The sequence below is a fragment of the Magallana gigas genome, chromosome 8, assembly GCF_963853765.1.
Source record: "Magallana gigas chromosome 8, xbMagGiga1.1, whole genome shotgun sequence".
NCBI lineage: Eukaryota > Metazoa > Mollusca > Bivalvia > Ostreida > Ostreidae > Magallana > Magallana gigas.
The window spans coordinates 27,309,590-27,330,332 of NC_088860.1; the positions used below are offsets into that span (position 1 = coordinate 27,309,590).

At 35.7% G+C, this 20,743-nt stretch overlaps 1 protein-coding gene across 1 annotated transcript; it reads right to left on the bottom strand.

The window, feature by feature from the left end:
• Window positions 1–4,839: 4,839 nt before the first annotated feature.
• Window positions 4,840–20,566, bottom strand: LOC105339951 (eukaryotic translation initiation factor 3 subunit A). The gene is made up of 21 exons (XM_066069540.1): window positions 20,382–20,566; window positions 19,970–20,160; window positions 19,555–19,691; window positions 19,138–19,301; window positions 18,930–18,988; window positions 18,542–18,682; window positions 18,062–18,270; window positions 17,503–17,866; window positions 17,089–17,205; window positions 16,782–16,967; window positions 16,481–16,618; window positions 15,931–16,140; window positions 15,577–15,681; window positions 15,237–15,350; window positions 14,733–14,855; window positions 7,910–8,063; window positions 7,430–7,595; window positions 6,855–7,070; window positions 5,931–6,718; window positions 5,331–5,396; window positions 4,840–5,242 (listed from the first exon to the last, which is right to left on the bottom strand). Exons 1-21 carry the CDS (start codon window positions 20,428–20,430, stop codon window positions 5,187–5,189), a joined length of 3,753 nt encoding a protein of 1,250 aa, XP_065925612.1. The 5' UTR covers window positions 20,431–20,566; the 3' UTR covers window positions 4,840–5,186.
• Window positions 20,567–20,743: the final 177 nt, after the last annotated feature.

Consider the following 20,743-nt stretch of genomic DNA (forward strand, 5'->3'; position numbering starts at 1 on the left):
ACATTGATTATCAGCTGTTACGTGTAGACAATTGCAACTTCTCGGGCCTTTCCGGCAAGCTCGGTGTTTTTCCGAGCTTGCCGGAAAGTCCCGAGGAGTGGCAATTGATATTTGTCGTGTCTTCTGACACATACGATCATAAATATTTGACGGATTATCGATAAAGCTAAGCAGATATATTTTCACTTGAACCCTCTTGTAATATGTAAACGGTGTGACCGTTGGACCGAGCGCAGATTTTAACAAAGCGCAATTTGATTTTTGTAGAACAATATATATAGCATTGAATCATGATTTTTTTAAGTATACAGTCTCATAACTGCAGCGGTGTGTGCATACAAATTGAGTAACGCGCGTTATGAAAATTTGTATGCAAACATCGCTGCAGTTATGAGACTGTATACTTCAAAAATGCTTATATTTAAATTATTTTAACTTAATTCATGCCTTGTCTGCAAATGAGATTTATACCTTAAAATTCTTATCTTATCCTAAGAGTAAGTTCATATTTTATTTTCGCTTGTGACGTTGCAGTTTACAGCGTTCAACGTTTGTAACGTTATAATAAAACTCCTCATTTTAACCTTTGTTTACCCTGTGTGCATTTCAGTGTTATAACCAACTAAGAACCAGTGTGCGCGGGAAAAAGAACGAGCTAAACCTACAGTTCATCAAACAAAATTTTTTGTCTACGTCCCATAATGCTCTCTAATGTTTTCACCCGTGGTGCTATGCCAAAAATGGCCGACTTTTAACTCGTAATTTACGGTGTCTTAAGGTTTGAAGACACGTTTTGAGTACCGCATATGCTTTGGCGAGACTCAAGAGATTTGTTACATTCTTCCATACCTTCGTATATTGAGTCGAGATACGTAAACAAAGACAAACAAATCATGGATGACGTCACAGTGCTCTCGCGCTATATTTCCCACGATAAATTTAGAGGTGGATCAATATATAAATTAATATAGCAATATTTACATTCCAAATATTTATTCCATGTAAAGTGTGTGAAAAGATACTGCAGTTATAAGACCGTAACACACACAGGGTACTCAAAGGTTAGAATAGCTAGTTTTATTATGACGTCACAAACGTTGAACGCTGTAAAATGCAACGTCACACGCGAGAATCAAAGTTCACGCTTGTGGCTGTTACAGTGGCTCTTCCATTAATTCGATCTTACCCTTAGGATAAAACAGAAATTTTGACGTATAAATCACATTTGAGGACATGGCAAGAAGTTAAAAAAAAATGTAAATATAAGCATTAAATCATTATTTTTTGAAAGATATAGTCTCATAACTGCAGCGGTGTGTGAATACAAATTGAGTAACGCGCTAGCGCGCGTTACTCAATTTGTATGCACACACCGCTGCAGTTATGAGACTATATCTTTTAAAAAATAATGATTCAATGCTTAATTGAATCATGATTTTTTGAAGTATACACTCTCATAACTGCAGCGGTGTGTGAATACAAATTGAGTAACGCGCGTTAGTGCGTTATGAAAATTTGTATGCACACATCGCCGCGGTTATGTGAGTGTATACTTCAAAAAATCATGATTCAATGCTTATATTTACATTTTTTAACTTCTTGTCTTGTCTGCAAATGTGATTCATACCTTAAAATTCCTACCTTATCCTAAGGGTAAGTTAATATTAATGGAAGAGCCACAGTAACAGCCACAAGCGTGAACTTTGATTTTCGCTTGTGACGTTGCAGTTGACAGCGTTCAACGTTTGTGACGTCATAATAAAACTCGTCAATTTGACCTTTGACCACTTGTTGCATTTAGAGGCATTTGAAGAACACAGAATTTAATGGAAAAACACAGTAGAATGTAAGTTACATATGTAATGCGTTTACTAGCTATTTCAATATAGAGTGCGATACCTGCCTCATTGACATATGATTTGTTTTTATTTTTTTTAATATAGAGATTATATAAATAAATACTAGCAAGAGCCATACTTTACTCCATTTTTAAACTAATTGTGCATGCATGTACAGTAGGCAGGTAAGTATATGAGTAGGGAGGAAATAAACAATAGGATATTTTGAACTAAATTAAAAGGAATAAAGAGAAAAAAATAAACAGCTAAAAAATTTATGTAGATATTGCATATAGTCAAACCATTAAATTTAAAGGTTGGAAATTACACCCCTACAAACAGGGACCGATCTCTCTCTCTCTCTCTCTCTCTCTCTCTCTCTCTCTCTCTTTCTCTCTCTCTCTCTTGGGAGAGGGGTAGGGGGTTGCACTGTATATATCATAACCATTAAAATTAGTACCTTTGGCATACTTATTGTAGAGCAATACTCTCTCAAAAATTCTTTGACGTTCGTTGATACTTAAATAACACTAGGTTGACAACGATGCAAGGTATGTGTAATTCTTGCTGCGCTCGCCAGAACGGTAGCACCGTAAAACATATTATATATGTGTTACCGTTAATCCTCGCTGCGCTCGGTATAATGAAATATGTTTACGGTGTAACCGTTTGGAGGGAGAAGCCAGTATAAATGGGGCTAGATCAGTAGATGCCCTTTCATCATGTTCATCATCTCTGGCATGTCATTTTATAAATTGTTTTGCTTGGACTCTAATCTTATTGCTTGTTAAATTTGTTCAATCCCGGCCCTGATATACTATATAGACTATAGTCTGCCCCATGTTACTGTTTCCATCACATTTTGACAATGTTATAGAAACGTACACAGCTAAAAGAAATACAATTGAAATCCTTCATTAAAACATTATCTTTTTTTTTTACTCAGAGATTTTCACAGGAAAGAAAAACAGATTTCTTTTGGAGATTTATCTTCTTTCCATTCGGAAGTCTCTTGGAACACCTCACACAATTTCCAAATGCTATCATCCAGATCTTATTTTATATCATTTGCAATACAAATCTCCATAGATTTTTATTTAACAGTCGCTTTTTCAGCCGAACAAGTCAGAGAGAGAGAGAGAGAGAGAGAGAGAGAGAGAGAGAGCGCAAGGAAATTCAAATACAAAAACCTGTAAACAAATTTTCATTCTGGTATGTAAATAAATATTGTTTGAACCCTGAAATATTTCATCTTCGTAAGCCAAGGGTTTCTGATCAGCGCCGCTCCTGGAGATCACAAACCCTTTGCTAGCAAAGGTAGGGATATTTATTAATAACTAATAATGAGGCAAAAAATCTTGGGACAGTTAAAAATTATTTTGATTCTATCAATATACTTGTGTATTATTTTGATGTCTTATTGTCTAGTCTGAAGTAATATATATATATATATATATATATATATATATATATATATATATATATATATATATATATATATATATATATATATATATATATATATTGGATAATACCTGGCTGCAGCTACATGTAGTTTCTACATCGCAGATCTCTGGATAATTCCTCAGCATGAAGTATTTTAACTTTTTACTCCCTTATTTTAAACATGTTAAATGTATGCATAAAACATGAATTAAAGAGTAATGACGTATATTTTTAAAATAAGAAATTAATGAGTTTGTCTGACAAATGTCTAACAGTTAGTGTGCAATGCATATTTATGATTGTAAATGCAGATCAGTACTTCCTATTATACATAATTTTTAAGTATTTAAAATGCATATTGCTCCAAATAATCTCCCTATTTGCTTTTATTTTTATGGCAGATTGAGGGTAATTTGAACGGGCCCGTGAGAGGGCCTCACCTTCTATAAATATACATATGGTTGTTTATAATTTGTTTTGTATATAAAAAAGTAAAAGGCAATGTAACTACTAACATTTTGTAATTAAATATAATGCATTCATCAAAAATATAATTTCTCAGATTCAAATATTATCATAAGCACTACTTAAAACTTATTCCTACATTTTAGCATGTACTTTTACCGTTTTTTATTTTTTTTTAAATTAGAGAATTGGTCCCAAGATATTTGAGACCAAGTAAAATCAAGAAAGACAACTCTTAAACAGGATCTTTCAAACCAAGATTTTTGAAATAATTCAGTATTTCTTTTAATTTTTCAATTTTATTCAATTTCTTTTTTTCATCTCATTAACCAACGAATATTGTTTCTATTTTCAGATTGTTGTGGGATTTCATTCAGCAGTTTGCCTTAAAAGAATTTTTAAATATTTTAGAATCATATTTATGTGGATTCCAATAACAATCATACTAACTTTACTCATGATTATTTTGTTTTTCATTTTCAAACTTTCATAACATTTCACTTTTATTAGAGTTTTAAAACAGAAATGTTTAAAAATTTGACATATATGTACTAGGGGTTATCTGGAAGCAGACTGATATTTTAAAAATTCTCTTAAAAATAGAGTATTGTACTTTGATGTATATTATTGTTGAATACTGTGCCTATTATTAGTAACAAATGCATGCAACAAAAATCTCATAGTCGGAGATAAAGATATAATGCTTATGAATTCACGTCAGCTTTAAACACTGTCATAGACTTGAGTACCCTTCATGTTACGAACCCCTGATCCCTGTGCATCAAATGGTATAAATATCTTCTCGTCCTTTTCATCGTCACGTCAACAACGTGAATAGTTTGTACAACTGAATTAAACACAAATGTTCATATAACGAGAATATCGAAACAATTTTGGAGTGAGTTAAGGGGAATGTGCGGCCATCTTGTACATTTAAGAATTAAACTGTTAACATGTTATGAACTGTCTTGTTTCTTATATGTCAGTTTTCAATCTACCCACAATACCTGCTGTACTAGATTTTATGCAATGACAATTACAAACCTCTTGCTTTTCATATCCCCGTAATATTGATAATAAACAAACAATCTTCTTTTCAATCATGTTTATTTGCATTGACATGACACAGTTACATTCATAAATAAGCAATCGACTTTCTAATTAGAAATGAACAGTAAATTCTTATAATATTATATCCAATCAAAAATAATGCAGAATTTACATCACTTTTAGCAGTTACATTAAACGTAAATACAAAGAAAATAGATACTCATAATTTGCAATGGAGTATGCAATATCAGTTTAAGCAATTCAATTTGTAAATCGCCCATTGCGAGGTGGTTTTGCAATCCTATTCAATGTTGATGAATTCTACCAGTTCATTATCACAAACAGTTTCATCCTCCTCCAAAAAGATGTCTCCGTTTATCAGTCTGATCAATAACGCACTGTGGTCCATCCATCATCTTCCTCTCCCTCAGGTTTTCTGACAGCTAAAACAAAAGACGTAACAATAAAACAAAATCTGAAACATTCTTCTTTTGATTCTGATTATTCCCTCAGGTATTGAAGAATTCCTACCTCCTTTTTCTGGCTGTTTGTCTCTCCAACTTCTTCCTCCTTCGCGACTTGGTGGGGGCCCCTCACCTACAACAGACAAATCATGACATGTACTGTCACACAAAAAAGATACTGTATCTAGTTTACCCTCACTAAAATATGACATAAAATTCTGACAATGGTTTAAAGATTGCTTTAATACCTAGATTTTTGATGCAAAATTTGCCATTGTTAAAGGACCTAATTGTGTTTAAAGTCAAACAAATGGATTGTTATTGATCATCATAAAGGAATTGATATCTTAGAGATCTTGGGGTCCCTTAACTGACTTCAATTTGAAGAATCTCAACATTCAGACATTTTTCTGACAGTTCTTTCAGGTTTTCAATGAATAAACCAAACTTCAAATGAAAACTTCAAATTTGACACAAAATAAACCCAAATATTGCAAAAAGTTATGATAATTCCATCATAGAAATGTTTTACAGACATCTTAATTTATACCAATTTTTTTCATATTAATATATAATATCAATCTATTGATCCAAGCATCAATAATGATAAATCCACACTTAAGGTGACAGCTGCTACCCTGGCCTTTTGTAATAGATCTATACTTACTACGTCTGAAGTCCTCTCTCCCTGGCCCTCTGTCCTCTCTTGTGGGTCCTCTGTCCTCTCTCGCCGGTCCTCTGTCATCTCGCCGGCTCCATCCCTCTTTCTCTCCAGTCCTCTCTCTCCAGCTGTCTCCTCCAGTTCTGCCTCCTCTCCAGGCCCCTCCTCCTCTTTCATCTCCTCCCTCCTCCTTACGGCGGTCTCTCCATGCATCGCCCCCACGGCGTTCTTCACCACCACCACCTCCTCCCCATCTGTCTTCCCGTCCACCACCTCTACCCCAGTCTCTTTCTTCTCTGGGAGGAGCTCGATCAGAGAAACCCTCCCGATCACGATCAGATCTCCAACGGTCTTCTCTAGGTGGAGCTCTTCTGTCTCCAAAGTCTCTGTCTTCACGAGGAGGACGACGATCTCCAAAGTCACGATCATCTCTTCTTCCAAAATCTCTGTCTTTATCATCTCGTCTTCCAAAATCTCTATCATCTCGTCTTCCAAAATCTCTATCATCTCTTCTTCCAAAGTCCCTATCGTCTCGTCTACCAAAATCTCTATCATCCCTTCTACCAAAATCTCTATCTCTGTCATCTCTCCCTCTTCCAAAATCTCTATCATCTCTTCTGCGTTCTCCAAATCCTCCACGATCACCACCATCTCTCGATGGTACTCGATCCTCCCCTCTGCTTCTCCACGTGTCCCTAGGGGGAGAGATACCTCGAGCTGGGGGCCTGTCTTCCCTAGGAGCACCCCTCTCTCCCCTCCAGCCTTCTCCTTTTGGTTCTTCTTCCTCCTCATACCTGAGGTATCAAACAACAATCAAAAGCATATTAACATCACAATCCATCTCTTTTATCAACCTGGGATTTCACAAAATGTTTACTTATCATAAATAATACAAATCACAAGACAAAAATCCTGTGCTAGTGTACTAACCGCTTGGTGGGGCTAGTCTCTTTTTTCCAGCTCTCTGATCGCTGTTTCTCCCTCTCCCTCCAGCCGCCACCTTCTCTGGCCCCTGCTGGTCTCCAGGCTTGCCCATCACGACCTCCCTCCTCCTCCTTCTCCCGCTCTCTATCTCGCCAACTTGGACGCTCTCCTGGTCGACCAGCAAATGGTTTAGGGCGGTCCTCTTTGCCATCATCTCTACCGCTGTATAATATCAATTGTATGCATTTGAACAAAAAAACAAACACACAATATTTAGGAAGAGGAGAAATATAAAAACACAAATATATTGTAATGAACAAAATAATAATAACTTCATGTCTTGCAATCAGGTATCATCCAACTATAGTATTGACCAATTATGTGCATCAATATTGTTGGTTTTGTTTAAGTAAACTGTATCTATGAAGAGAATACAATCTGTGGAGTAAACCGTTTGTCTTTGCCTTGTTTGACGCCACAGCAACCAAGGTGTCACCATGGTAACATTCAAGGCAGTAGTTCGCAATAATTGCGACGCAATTGCTTGTAAACACCCTTTTAAACAAAAATTACTTGTGTACCTTGTTTTTTCCATCTCCTGTCTTCGCTTGGCTTCCTTCTCTTCAATCTCTCTCTCCCTCTGTCGCTGTTTCTCAGCCTGCTCCTCTAGCTTGGCTAGTCTGGACTCGTACTCGCGTTTCTCAGCTTCCAACTTCTCACTTTCTTCCCTCTCCTTCTCTTCCCGTTCTGTCAGTCAAAGAAATGTACTTGCTCATCAATACCTCAATTTTTTTTCTAACTATACTGAATCATAAATGTAAAGATTTTAGAATTACCTTTTGATACAAAGCCAGTAATATGCTCATTCATTCTGACTTAAATTCTTTTCAGAAAAGTTCAAAACTTAAAACCTGACCAACTAAATCCTGGATTGCTACAGAAAAAGAGCAACACACTGTGTGCTTAACATAAATGTTTCCTTTCTGTAAAACATTTTTTATTCAGAGCTATTATATGATTAAGGGAGTCAGCAACATGAGCTAATAAAACAAGAACCTTACCTCTCTTGAGCTGCTCGTCCTTTCTCCTCTGCTCTTCCTCGGCCCGTTCCTGGATCCACTTCTGCCTTCGGTCCTCTCTTCGCTTCTCCTTCCTCTCGTACAATCTTTTCTTTCTCTCCTCTGAAACCTTAGCCTCAAACTCGGCCAGCTTTTTCTGAAATAAAGGTAACAAAATAATATCAAGTACTCATTAATGTGACATAAAGTATAACAGTTTACATACACAGAGGTCCATCATGATAAATCTGATTTTTATTGTTATCTCCTTATAGTGAACTGTATTCTGTCCATGAAATACAGTTTGTGGAGTGAGATGATTTACTCTGTGCCTCGTTTGACGCCACCACAATAAGAACATTGTGATGGTAACATTCAAGGCAGGTATGATATAGAAAATACTGGTAAAACCATAGTATATTTGCTATAGGTAAGTACCAGTAATCATTACTTATTTATTATAAAACTTATATTTAATAGAATGCATACTTATTTATTATAAAACTTATATTTAATAGAATGCATAAAATTAGACATTAGTAATTGTGAATATGCAAAACACTACTAAAGTAGTTCAAAAGACTGAATTATACATTTCTGACATCTTTGAAAAGCCAGTATCATCTTGAATTAAACAATGCAAGATGAATGCTGGTTTGTAAGTAGGAGAACAAAAATCAACATCTAGTGTAGACAGCAGAGATTTCTGTATATATGTTGACACATCAGTCCCACAGGGGAGTCATGTAACGCTAAGGTAGGGTTCAAGAACCAAGAAAATGGAGAGCCATTTCTAACTTTAGGATAAATCACTTTATGACAATGAAGTATTTGAAATGCAATTTTTCTTGGAGCAAACATTTTAAAATTTACATATAGAAAATTGAATTACCATGGGGTTGCCCCCCCCCCCCCCCCACCCCACTCCTTTTCAGAGTGAAATTAAAAGCATTAAGATTTTCAACTGTCAAGATTTTGAATTCCTTTATAACCCTTTTCTTTTTTTGCTTGTCAAGATTTACTGAGCTTTCCAAAACTATGCTATGTGCCTGCAATGACAGTCAACTAAAAATCAACCACATGTAACTTATAAAGATACAACCTATACAATCTTTAATTTTAATCATTGTTGGAGGATTGAACTTTAAGGATTCAACAATCATGCTGTTATCTCCTTATAGTGAACTGTATTCTGTCCATGAAATACAGTTTGTGGAGTGAGATGATTTACTCTGTGCCTCGTTTGACGCCACCACAATAAGAACATTGTAATGGTAACATTCAAGGCAGATTGAGACTAAAAATTATCCTAACAGATTAATGTCAAGAGTCTACAATACCACACAAATATTTTACACTTTTAATGAAATGTTCACATGTCTCATGTGCTTGCAGAAAGTCAACTAAACTAGTTCTTGAAGTACATGTATTATCAGCTTTTTGTTCCAGTAATATACATTTCACAGATTCAACCAGAGTTTCAAGTGTGCATCAAGGTCTGAAAAACCCTTACAGATACATATCATTTTATCTTTTAATACTTAATTGTGTTTATAGATTCATCCATAAGTTCATGATCATGTATTATTGACAGGCATAAACTGAGATTAGTTTGCTGTAAAATCCCTTGTGATACATTTCTTGATATACAATTATTACACAATTCTTTAAAGATGGAATTTCTGTATGCTGTTGTGTAGGATCAGTAACAGTAATTATAAATCCCGTGTATTCAGCAAGTTCCTTTTAGCCTTCTCTGACACTACAAAGATAGAGCAAGTTTGCAGTAACGCTGAAGGCATCAGACAAAGAGTAGGTCCCCATTTGTACAAATTTGCAAAAACGAACTGTATATCTAAATATTTACTTTTTCCAGTGCCTTTGTCTGTGATAACACTACAAATCAAATTTGTATTGTACAGTCCTATACATTTGATGCAAATGATGCAATGTGGGGTGCAAGAGGGGTTTTTATTACATGTACTATGAGTGATCAAATCTATCTAATGCCCTTCAGGTTTTTCAGTGGATTTGATAACCCGAACTATATTTGATCTCCTCGTAATAATTAATGATTCCTCATTTCTTAGAAGGCATATATAAAAGTACATCACATATGTCTGACTTTTATGCATCCAAAATATCTGGGGTACTGACATGCAATTTGATTTTATGTTCAATTTTTGATTTGAAGAGAAAATAGACTACATAAATTCTACATTAAGGTAAGTTTCATTTTAGTTTCGGTTAATCCAGCTCCAATCTATGAAGATGCATAAAGCTAGTGTTATCTCCCATTTCTATGATACTACGCAGATGAGACATTGACTCCTCTTGGACAGTCCATAGCAGGTTAACTCCATGCATGGGCCAGTAACATCAAGTGACCACAGCAGAGTTTGAACAAGCAATCTCTGAGATACTAGCCTTATACCATTATCAAAGACTTCTATGTTTCATTTTCCCATTCAATAAAATTCTTCGAGTGAACACATTTATTCTTTAGATATTTTTTAATAAAGTGGCTTAAGCAGGACACATTTGCATATTTTTTAATTTCGTAACTGAATAACCCATTAACTAATCTGTTTGAATTCTTTAACAGAAATCTATGTGTATGCGGTTTTGTAGGATCAGTAACAGTTATTATAAATCCTGTGTATTCAGCAAGTTCCTTTTAGCCTTCTCTGACACTACAAAGATACAGCAAGTTTGCAGTAACGCTGAAGGCATCTGATATTTCAAGTGTTATAGGTTTTTCCCTGTATCCTTTCCAGCTCTTGCCTTATACAAACTTGATGTTAAAATCAAATCTCCAGATAAAAAAAGTTTACATATTTTCAATTAGAAAATCATATATAATTCACAGTTTCTATCAGATCAAAATATTTTACTTTAAAATTCATGGCATCAGAAAAATATACAGTCAAGAGGGAAGAAATATAAAGATTAAAAAAACAAGAGGTCAATTGGCCTTAACGGTCACCTGAGTAGCATATATCCAATACACAAACTTGTCATGGAGTCTCATATATGCATCTAATTAATTAGGTTTCATACTGGAGTAGAAAAATTATAAATTTGTAATGACAACCACATTTAATTCAAAAAGAACTGTGAAACCTATAATGTTGGTGAAAAACTAAAAGATCTGGTCTACAAAATAATGAATTCAGTTTTCCTTTCAGGTGTGTGGGAGTAAAGAAGATAATTTTTTAACGTTATATGCATTAACATCTATACATCCATTTTGGCCCTGCCCTAGAGTCAAAACCCATACCCCAGGGGACATGAAAATGACTTCCTGGTAAACATAATTATTAGTCGGTTTTTTTTTATACAGATGTGTGAGAATAAAGAAGAAGATTTTTAAACATTATATGCATTAACACTTTATTGCCATATTGCCCCCTCATGTCCTGAACCCCTGACCCTGGGGCCATGAATTTCACAATTTAGGTAAAGGAGATTGTGGATATCATAACAATGTATTCAGTTTTTTGCCCACATGTGTGGGAGTAGAGAAGAAGATTTTTTAAGATTTAAATCATTTTTACTATATGGCCATATTGGCCCCACCCTAGAGCATGAACACCTAACAAAAGGGTCATGAATTTCACAATTTTAGTAGAGGGCTTCATGGACATCATAATCATGCATTTAGTTTTTAACAAATATATATGGTAGTAGAGAAGAAGATTTTCTAAGATTTAATACATTTTTACTATATGGCCATATTGGCCCCACCCTAGAGCCAGAACCCCTGACCCAGGGGCCATAAATTTCACATTTTTGGTAGAGGGCCTCATGGACATCAGTTTTTTCCTCACATGTGTGGAAGTAAAGAAGAAGATTTTTGAAAATTTGGCTTTTTTTGCATATTTGGCCCCGCCCGTGGCACCCCAGGGGTGGTAGAGCCATAAATTTCACAATTTAGATTCTTCTTACCATAGAGATGCTTCACACCAAAAATGGTAACGATTGGCCTGGTAGTTTTCAAGAAGAAGTTAAAAATTGTAAAATTGTTAACGCACGACGCACAACGCACGACGACGGACGAAGACCAATTGCAATAGGTCACCTGAGTGACTCAGGTGACCTAAAAACCTATTGTCTAAGCAATCATTGGGGTCGTTTGGGCAACTAGAAGCTTCAGTTTGAAATATTCTGCTTGTGAACAAAGTACTTATCTTTATACAATGACCAATTGCGAACACTAGGCTATACAAAAGGGGTGGATAAAATAGTTGGAAGTTTATTAGGTTTTCAATAAAAGACTCAGGAACAAGACAATATTGGTAGTGTAATACTGAATAATTCATTTACTAATCAGTTTGAATTCTTTAACAGAGATCTATGTGTATGCTGTTTTGTAGGATCAGTAACAGTAATTATAAATCCTGTGTATTCAGCAAGTTCCTTTTAGCCTTCTCTGACACTACAAAGATACAGCAAGTTTGCAGTAACGCTGAAGGCATCTGATATTTCAAGTGTCATAGGTTTTTCCTGTATCCTTTCCAGCTCTTGCCTTATACAAACTTGATGTTAAAGTCAAATCTCCATATAAAAAAAGTTTACATATTTTCATTAGAAAATCATATATACCGTATATACTCGCCTATAAGTATGGTTCGCCTATAAGTCGGTTGCCATTTTTCAAGTTTATTTTCAAGATTTTGCCATTGACCCTCTTATAAGTCGGGTAATTTTTTCTGGATAATCAGTCTACAGATTGCCAATCAAATAAGCACATTTTATCAAGCATGACTATATTCTAGATAAAAAATATTGGTTTTGACCCCTCTGCAATCATTTCTAGATGCAATGCATTTTAAAAGTGTTGTGTTCAGTTAAGACATCTATCCTGGATGAATAACTTTCGATTTTGGACGCCATTTTTTTTTATTGATACACTGATGAAAACTTGGTGTAAGCTATAAAAATATTTAAAATACTATTGAAAATAAAATGACAGTGATTTTGATCCCCTATTGACTGATTATGATGGTATAGCCCCTTTTAAAAGTGGTGTGTTAGCTTGTGTTGTTTTAGGTGACATGCCACCTACAGCCACCAATATAGCTATTATCACCTCATGTGTAATTTATTATGAATAATTATAAAACGATCTTTATTTTTTTTCAACAGACCAGCAATTATTCTTGTGTTTAATTTTTTTAAGTATAACACAGAAATTGCTGTTTTGTAATCCACTAGATCGCTTTTAGACGCCATGTTTTTTTAATAGTTTTCTGTAAACAGAGTTATCTTTCTTGAAGTTTGTAACTTACGATTTTGGACGCCATTTTATTTTTTAAACACTCATTACAACTAGATTATAGCTCAAAAACTATTTTAAATGCTACTGGAAATAAAATGACAGTGATTTTATCCCCTACTGACTTATTAGGATTGGTAATTAGCCTCCTAAAACTCAGTGTTGGCTTGTGTTGTTTTAAGTACAGTTATACCTACAGCTATTATCACCTCAGGCGTAAATAATTGCCTGTTTAAATAAAAAATACTATCAAATACACCTTGTTCATATTTTAAGAAATACAGTTGAAACTTTCAATGTATTTATTAAGTGTTTATCTGTTAAGTAATTAAAAAATAAAAATGTCAAGTATAGGGATCGCAAGTCAAAAGTTGGAAGCAAAATGGCACCCAAAAACGAAGTTTTACTCAGTGGAAAAATTATCTGATTGTATGTCATGCCTATAAGTCGGACCCCTACTTTTTATTCAAATTTCTACTCCCAAAATACCGACCTATAAACGAGTATATACGGTAATTCAGTTTCTATCAGATCAAAATATTTTACTTTAAAATTCATGGCATCAGAAAAATATACAGTCAAGAGGGAAGAAATATAAAGATAAAAAAAACCCTATTGTCTAAGCAATCATTGGGGTCGTTTGGGCAACTATAGTCTGTCCCAAGATATTTATGCTGCATATTTGAACGATTTTTAATAAAAATACACATACCTGTGACTGAAGTGCAATTAAAATCGATGAAAGGGAAAATTCCCAAGATAACTTCATTCACACATTATCATTTTTCCCTCATAAAATTCACAGGAACGAAAACAGATTTCCTACGGAGATTTATAATGGGGAATGTTGACATCTTTTCTCCATTCGGAAATACTCGGGACCCCTCGCGCAATTTTTCAACGTTATCATCCGGGCGTCTTCATCTCCTTGGCAATGGAAAAACCTCGTAGACTTTTTATTTTTAGCCGTGTACTGATACCCGACAAGCTAGAGGGGGCGTTTCAAAGGGGAAATCTTGGGATTTTTTCATACTATTGAATGAACATCGTCTGAACCAAGAGGTATTTATAAATATTGAATAATTTAAGAAAATATGCGGCAAAAATATCTTGGGACAGACTATAGAAGCTTCAGTTTGAAATATTCTGCTTGTGAACAAAGTACTTATCTTTATAAAGTGACCAATTGCGAACACTAGGCTAGACAAAAGGGGTGGATAAAATAGTTTGAAGGTTATTAGGTTTTCAATAAAAGACTCAGGAACAAGACAATATTGGTAGTGTAATACCGTATCACATTGTGAGCTCCTTATAGTGAACTGAATTCTGTCCATGAAATACAGTTTGTGGAGTGAGATGATTTACTCTGTGCCTCGTTTGACGCCATCACAATTAGAACATTGTAATGGTAACATTCAAGGCAGGTATCATTCAAGATCATGCAAGCTGTGCAAATGCTTCACAAATAAAATCATATGGAAACCTATCTTAAATTTCCCTGGGTCCTTTTTCTAAACGAACAAGACAAAGGCCATGTTGTTGCCTTACCTTAAACATTTCCTTCCTTTGCCCTCTCAATAGATTCAGGAACTCATCCTTGTCAGTCTTCATCCTGTTGAGGCGATCTCGACTTGCCAGCGCCATCTGACGGTCACTCTTTAACTGCTCGACCTACAAACACAGAAGCTAAACATGTTTACTCACACAACAGGAGCTGAAAATCTCGACACAAGAACACAAGAATAACAATGATGTAGGCTGATAAACCATTGCAGTTCCTTAGTTGATGAGATTGTCTCAGAAATAATGTTGCACAATACATGTATGTATTATTGACTCAAAAATAGAGTTTGTTGATAGCAGTCAATAGTCATCGAAAAAAGTCTAAACTGTTGTTAGTCTGTAAAATGTAGTCATGAAAATATTCTTTTAATCTGACTGAAACACTGCATTTCGCCAACTGCACCTCCTAAACCACAACTGTAGTGTCGTCTTGGTAACCCGGACTATTAAAGTCCTCATAGTATAAAACTTATACAATCTGTAACCCACCTTTTCAGCCTCTTGCTGCTCAAAGAAATCTCTAGCCACTTTCTTCTCCTGTTCATACTGTTTTGCCAAATAGGGAATTTCTTCCAAACGCTTTGCACGGGCAAAATGATCGATCTACAAGATTAATGATCACACAAACTTTTAATTCATATTTTTACACGCTCAAAATGTCTCACTTTATATTCAGACAAGCACATAATAAATAGTTATTTCATAAATGAAATGAAATAATTTATTACATCCATCACTATTCCAATCATAGACTCAAAACAAATACTTTTGATTTTTTCTTTCAAAAGAGAAAACTGATAATTATGATCCTTGTTTGCATTCTTCTGACCTTTTTCTCCTGGTTTTTGAGACGGTCCATCAATTCTTTCTTTTCTTTTTCGAGCTGTTCCACTTGTTTGGCCATGATATCCTCTACATCCAGTGTTTCAAAGGCCTGAAAGAAGAGATAAGTCCCCAACCCATAACGATGATGTTGAAATCAACATTTTACAACTACATCCTGACAAAAATTGCACCCCTATGCAAGTTCATTCTGTTAATTACAGTAAAAATAAGAGTCATTGGAACCCTTCTTAAATAATCAAATTGACAAATACATGTATTTTCTATACAGGGAGGTGCAAGTAAGTGGTGGACTTCACCAGATATCCATGTATGCTGAGTGCGATTGTTGTTACTGTACCTCCTCGTCCAGATTCTGCAACACTTTGGCTCCGATGTCCGTCTTCTTAAGTTGTTCGATCCTCTCCATGGCATGTTTCTTCTTGATCTCCTTGTGCTCCTCAATCTTCCTCAGGCGCTCTCTCTCCTTCGCTTCCCTCTCCAGCCGAGCCATCTCCAAGTCGTACGCCTTCTTCTTCTGCTCCTCAATCTGCTCCTGTTCCTCCCGCTCCTGAATAACACAATACAGATGTTTACAGGTATATTTTAGATTACCTAAAACACTGAGATTTTTCTGCAGAATTTTGACAAAGTATTTGCTAAAGAAATGTATAAATTTTCCATAATTCTTTGACAGTGTATCTATAACAACATATGGATAAGATGTGAAGATGTATTAAACAGTGTATACAACCTCTTTAGGGGAAAAACTGATGCTAATTTAAGGGAAGATGAACATTTATAACTGTGCAAACTTAAAGGAAATGTCATCATTGTTGTTTTGTTAGTTATGTTCTATACTGGTTCGATGTGCATGTGTGTGTGTGTTTTGGGGGGGGGGGGGGGCATACCCTCTGGTCATTGAGGTGCTCCAGCTGCTCCTTCCTGTCCTCAATGATCTGTCGCCTCTGTAATATCCTCTGATGTTCTTTCTTGGCAGTCATTCTGTAGCTGTTGGCAATCTGTACCTGCATCTCATGTCGCTGGACCTGTCATATACCACACAGTTTTATTTGCATTAAACATCAAATTAGCCTTCTTTTTCAAATCAATCCACTTTTCATATTCAAATGACTAAGTTATTGTGCTAAATTTCTACAATCACATTTTATCCTTGACCTTGAAATATCATATGCCATATGAGATTCTTACCTTTCGGTCCTTTGGCTCTATGCGTTCAATGGCCTGGTGAAGGGCTCTAGCCATTGAAATCAGCTGGTTGCGTATGCCCTCGCTGGGCATGCTCTGTATGTAAGGACCCTCCGGTACGTCCTCCTTCTGTGCAACCATCAGATCTGTGCCAAAGCTCAGAGACTTGCTTCTGTGGTCAATTCTCACCTGATGAATGGATCAATAGTGGTAACACAACATATAGTAGATGGTCACTTGTCTGTCATTTAATGCAGAGAGAAAGATGAAAACACTTAGAAAAGCATGTACAAGGTGTAATCCAACTTACCTGTAGTTCTAGAGTCTTAGCTGCATCTACAATGACTCTTTCTAAACGGAATTTGGAGGCAAACGGAATTAGGTCAGCCAGTCTGGAAAAGGCAATTGTCTGGTAGACTTGAGACACCTAGTAAAACAAGGAATCAGACTATGATATCACAGGCAATATACTGATCTACATCCAAAATAACTACCATTTGCATATAACTATAATCCAAATTCATATTTCAATTCCCTATTCTCAATGCATTAACTCTTTAACCAACCCTAAAAATAAACCAACTCTAAAATATGCCATTGTTTAATCAAATGAGGTACAATTTTTGTTTTCCAAATATGGTCATCATTCACACAGTGACACTAACACATGATAAGATCTGCTTTAATTCTAATTGACCTATGTATGGATTAGATAGATAATCACCTGTTTGAGGACTCGAGTGATGATGATCTCCTCCAGGGCTGGGATGTACTGACCGAGTTCCTCGTTGTTACTGATGAACTCAATGGATGCTTTAACCCGGTCATACAGCCCCAGGGGGTGAAACTCTTCCTCAAGGTACTTGAACAGGTTCTGTATCTCGGGGTGAACATACTGAATGATGTTAAACTTGACAAAGTCTTTGATGAGGGACTGACGAGTGGGGGCATTGTTCAGCATCAGGAGAGTAGCCAGTCGTCTTTTCTTCTCCATGGTTGCTTCATCTGTCTCCAACAGCTGATCGATTGTGTTCCTTGACGCTGGTATGGGAACAGCAAGAGTGGCACATAGAACTCGCGATGCCATCCTGTTGGAAAGATCAGCATATTACTGTTTGATATCAAACCGTTCCCCCAAAATTTAACCTTGTGTAGAAAATCTAGTTTATTCAATTAACCTTTTTAAAACGAATGTTCCCTGGTGTTTAGTTTTAATCAAATACCACATCGGGTAAATGTGACTTGTGATAAATAAAATCAATGGATTCAATTTGAATTCTTACTTCTGTAACTCATCAGCTGACAGATTTTTGCGCTGTTCACGAGACAGAATGTACAATCTGTGCAGAGTGCTTGCATGGAAGAGGCCATTGCCAGACTTCCAGAAGACAAGCCCCAGTTTCTGATAGTAGTTGGCCATCAGGGAGGGTTTTGGGGACTTCTTGGACAGCTGAATCAGGCCGTGAATGTCCTCTACCGCTTTGAATGCTTCCTAAAAACATCAGTTGTAAAACATTACAATATAAACTTCTGAAACAACCAAATTCAGTCAACAGGGTAAGCCTATTCAATTTATATTACAGTAAGATTAAGCATCTAGAAATTTATCAACTATAAAAATAATTTGCTGCATAATGAAAATTTCTGGAATATATAACTAAACAGGTTCCAACTACACCCAAACATGATTTTTTTTTAAAATACAGTATTTTGAAATATTTTCAATCTGTCAATCCCCATCCCATTTGATGTGTGGACTTTACCTGCCAGAGCTCCATCTTGATGGCACTGTCTAGCTGTTCCAGCCTGGTCTCCAGGTGCATGCCCTGGGAGTCTGGGTTGTTGAGGTTGATGGCCGTCGTCTGATGTTGATGCTTGTGAATGTGGCCAAGATGAGTTCTCAGCTGTCATAGACAAACACAACAGGAGGTAAAATTACGACTAGTTTCAAATCAACAACTTCTTTCTATCAGAATTATACATCAAGCTCAATTCTAGAAAATTTTTTACTACTTTCAAATTGATACACTGCTACGGATTGTATTTCATGCATCTTAAAAAAAGTTTTGAAATATTTCCGGGAAAAATACATTAATACTAATCATAATAAACTCTCATATAAATTATTTTGATGTTCTTAAGATGACTTACATTGTCGCATAGTTTCCTGAATTCTGTTTTTCTGTTGTACTTCAAGCAGAATTTGAAAGCTAAAAATTTAAAAAAAAAAAAAGAAAAAAAAAAAAGAGGTCAGTGCAAACTTTCTTAAATTTCTTATCAGAAACCTCAGCCATACAGTTGAACAATCATATAATGAAAGATTTTGATACAATTGAAATTTAAGGTAAAATTTATTCACCTTGCTGTGCAATGTCTTGGTAGAGTCGCTCGACACGGGAATTATTTCGCAGCAGATCCAGGCACTGTCTGTAGGATTCCCACAGGAACTTGACCCACGGGGTCAGAATAGCTCGGTCAGTCCTGTCCTGAGTGTCCTCTCCACTCACTGCCTTCAACAGGAGGCTGGAAAATGGATAACATTACAACACCATTAAAATCATTTCTAAACTACATGTCAAAATTCAGAGATTTAAGTATCACTGTTGTTCTATACTGGAAAATTATGAGGCAAATGATTAAAACAGATCCTTACTAATCATCCAAAACAGGTTCAATAGCTTGTTTCGGATATAATATTTATTTTTTGTCCCATCAATAAACCTTGTTCATGTAATTTATATCTGAGCATTCATAAGAAGGATTGTTCTTGCTCTACCTTTCTGGTGTATCTGGGTTGTCCAGATCATCGATATCCACAACAGCCTGATGGGACTCGGCTCGAGCGGCTTCAGTCTTGGACTCGGCGAGACTGATGTACTTCCTGACCACATCCTCCAAGGACTTTATGTTTACCTGTAACAGAAGACACAACCATAAATTCATCGTCACTGAAGCTCAAAGACATCATATTTTAAATGACTTTATGTGTACATCTTCAGTGATCCAATTCATTGATATTTAAAACTTTTGATTGCTTTCCAAGAAAAAAATCTGTTAAACCATAGAGCAATTTTCTTTTACACATGTATTTCTAATATTCTATAACAGACAGAAGAGAAATCGGCTTTTACGAGGAAATTGACTCAATGCATAGCATATTTATCATGTTGTAAGAGCTACAAAGGCTGTACCTGCTGACAGATGTTTTTGTACTGGTACAAGCCCTCTTTTGCAATGTGACTTTTCCGCAGCTCCACACAGAGCTGCAGATATTTTTCCATTATTGGTTCGTGAATCTTCTGCCATGTTCGATGTTTTTTGCTCTTGATCACGTCATACAATGCATCAAGAGCTCGCTGCTTTTTCCCAACATCAATAAACTCTGCATTTAGAAATCAAAGGCATGCGTACAAAAGATTAGAAAATGAATAACAGCGCACAGATTATAAAATTCGGGATTTATTGTCTTCGTTTTCAAGGATGTAACAATAGAAATTATGGTAAGAATATAAAATTATCTATAAAAGAATGATATTTTCGGCAACCATGTGGCACCCGGTCACTTTACAATCGGACCCAACATATTTCGAAATTTTCAATTACCATTCGCCCTCTTCAGGGCATTTTCTGGACGCTGAAAGTAGGTCGGCATGGTGATGTTTAATTATGCATATGTTTCAATCTGGTTAAACGGTAAGAACCTAGGTAAAATGGATAAATTCTTATCCTGCCGTGGTTCCCGCACTACCAATATGGCTGCGACCACTCGCACATGTGCGATGAACAAGATTATGACGTCATTGAAAAATGAATATCCTAAAAGCACAAAGAGAGGGATTAAATCTAGAATTACCGTATTCTACTCAAAAAAAAATTAAAAGACAGTGAGAATATTATACAAATATATAAAAATAATTGGCCAATTAAAATTTTTCATCTCAAATCCGTCACTTTCCTTGTACAAC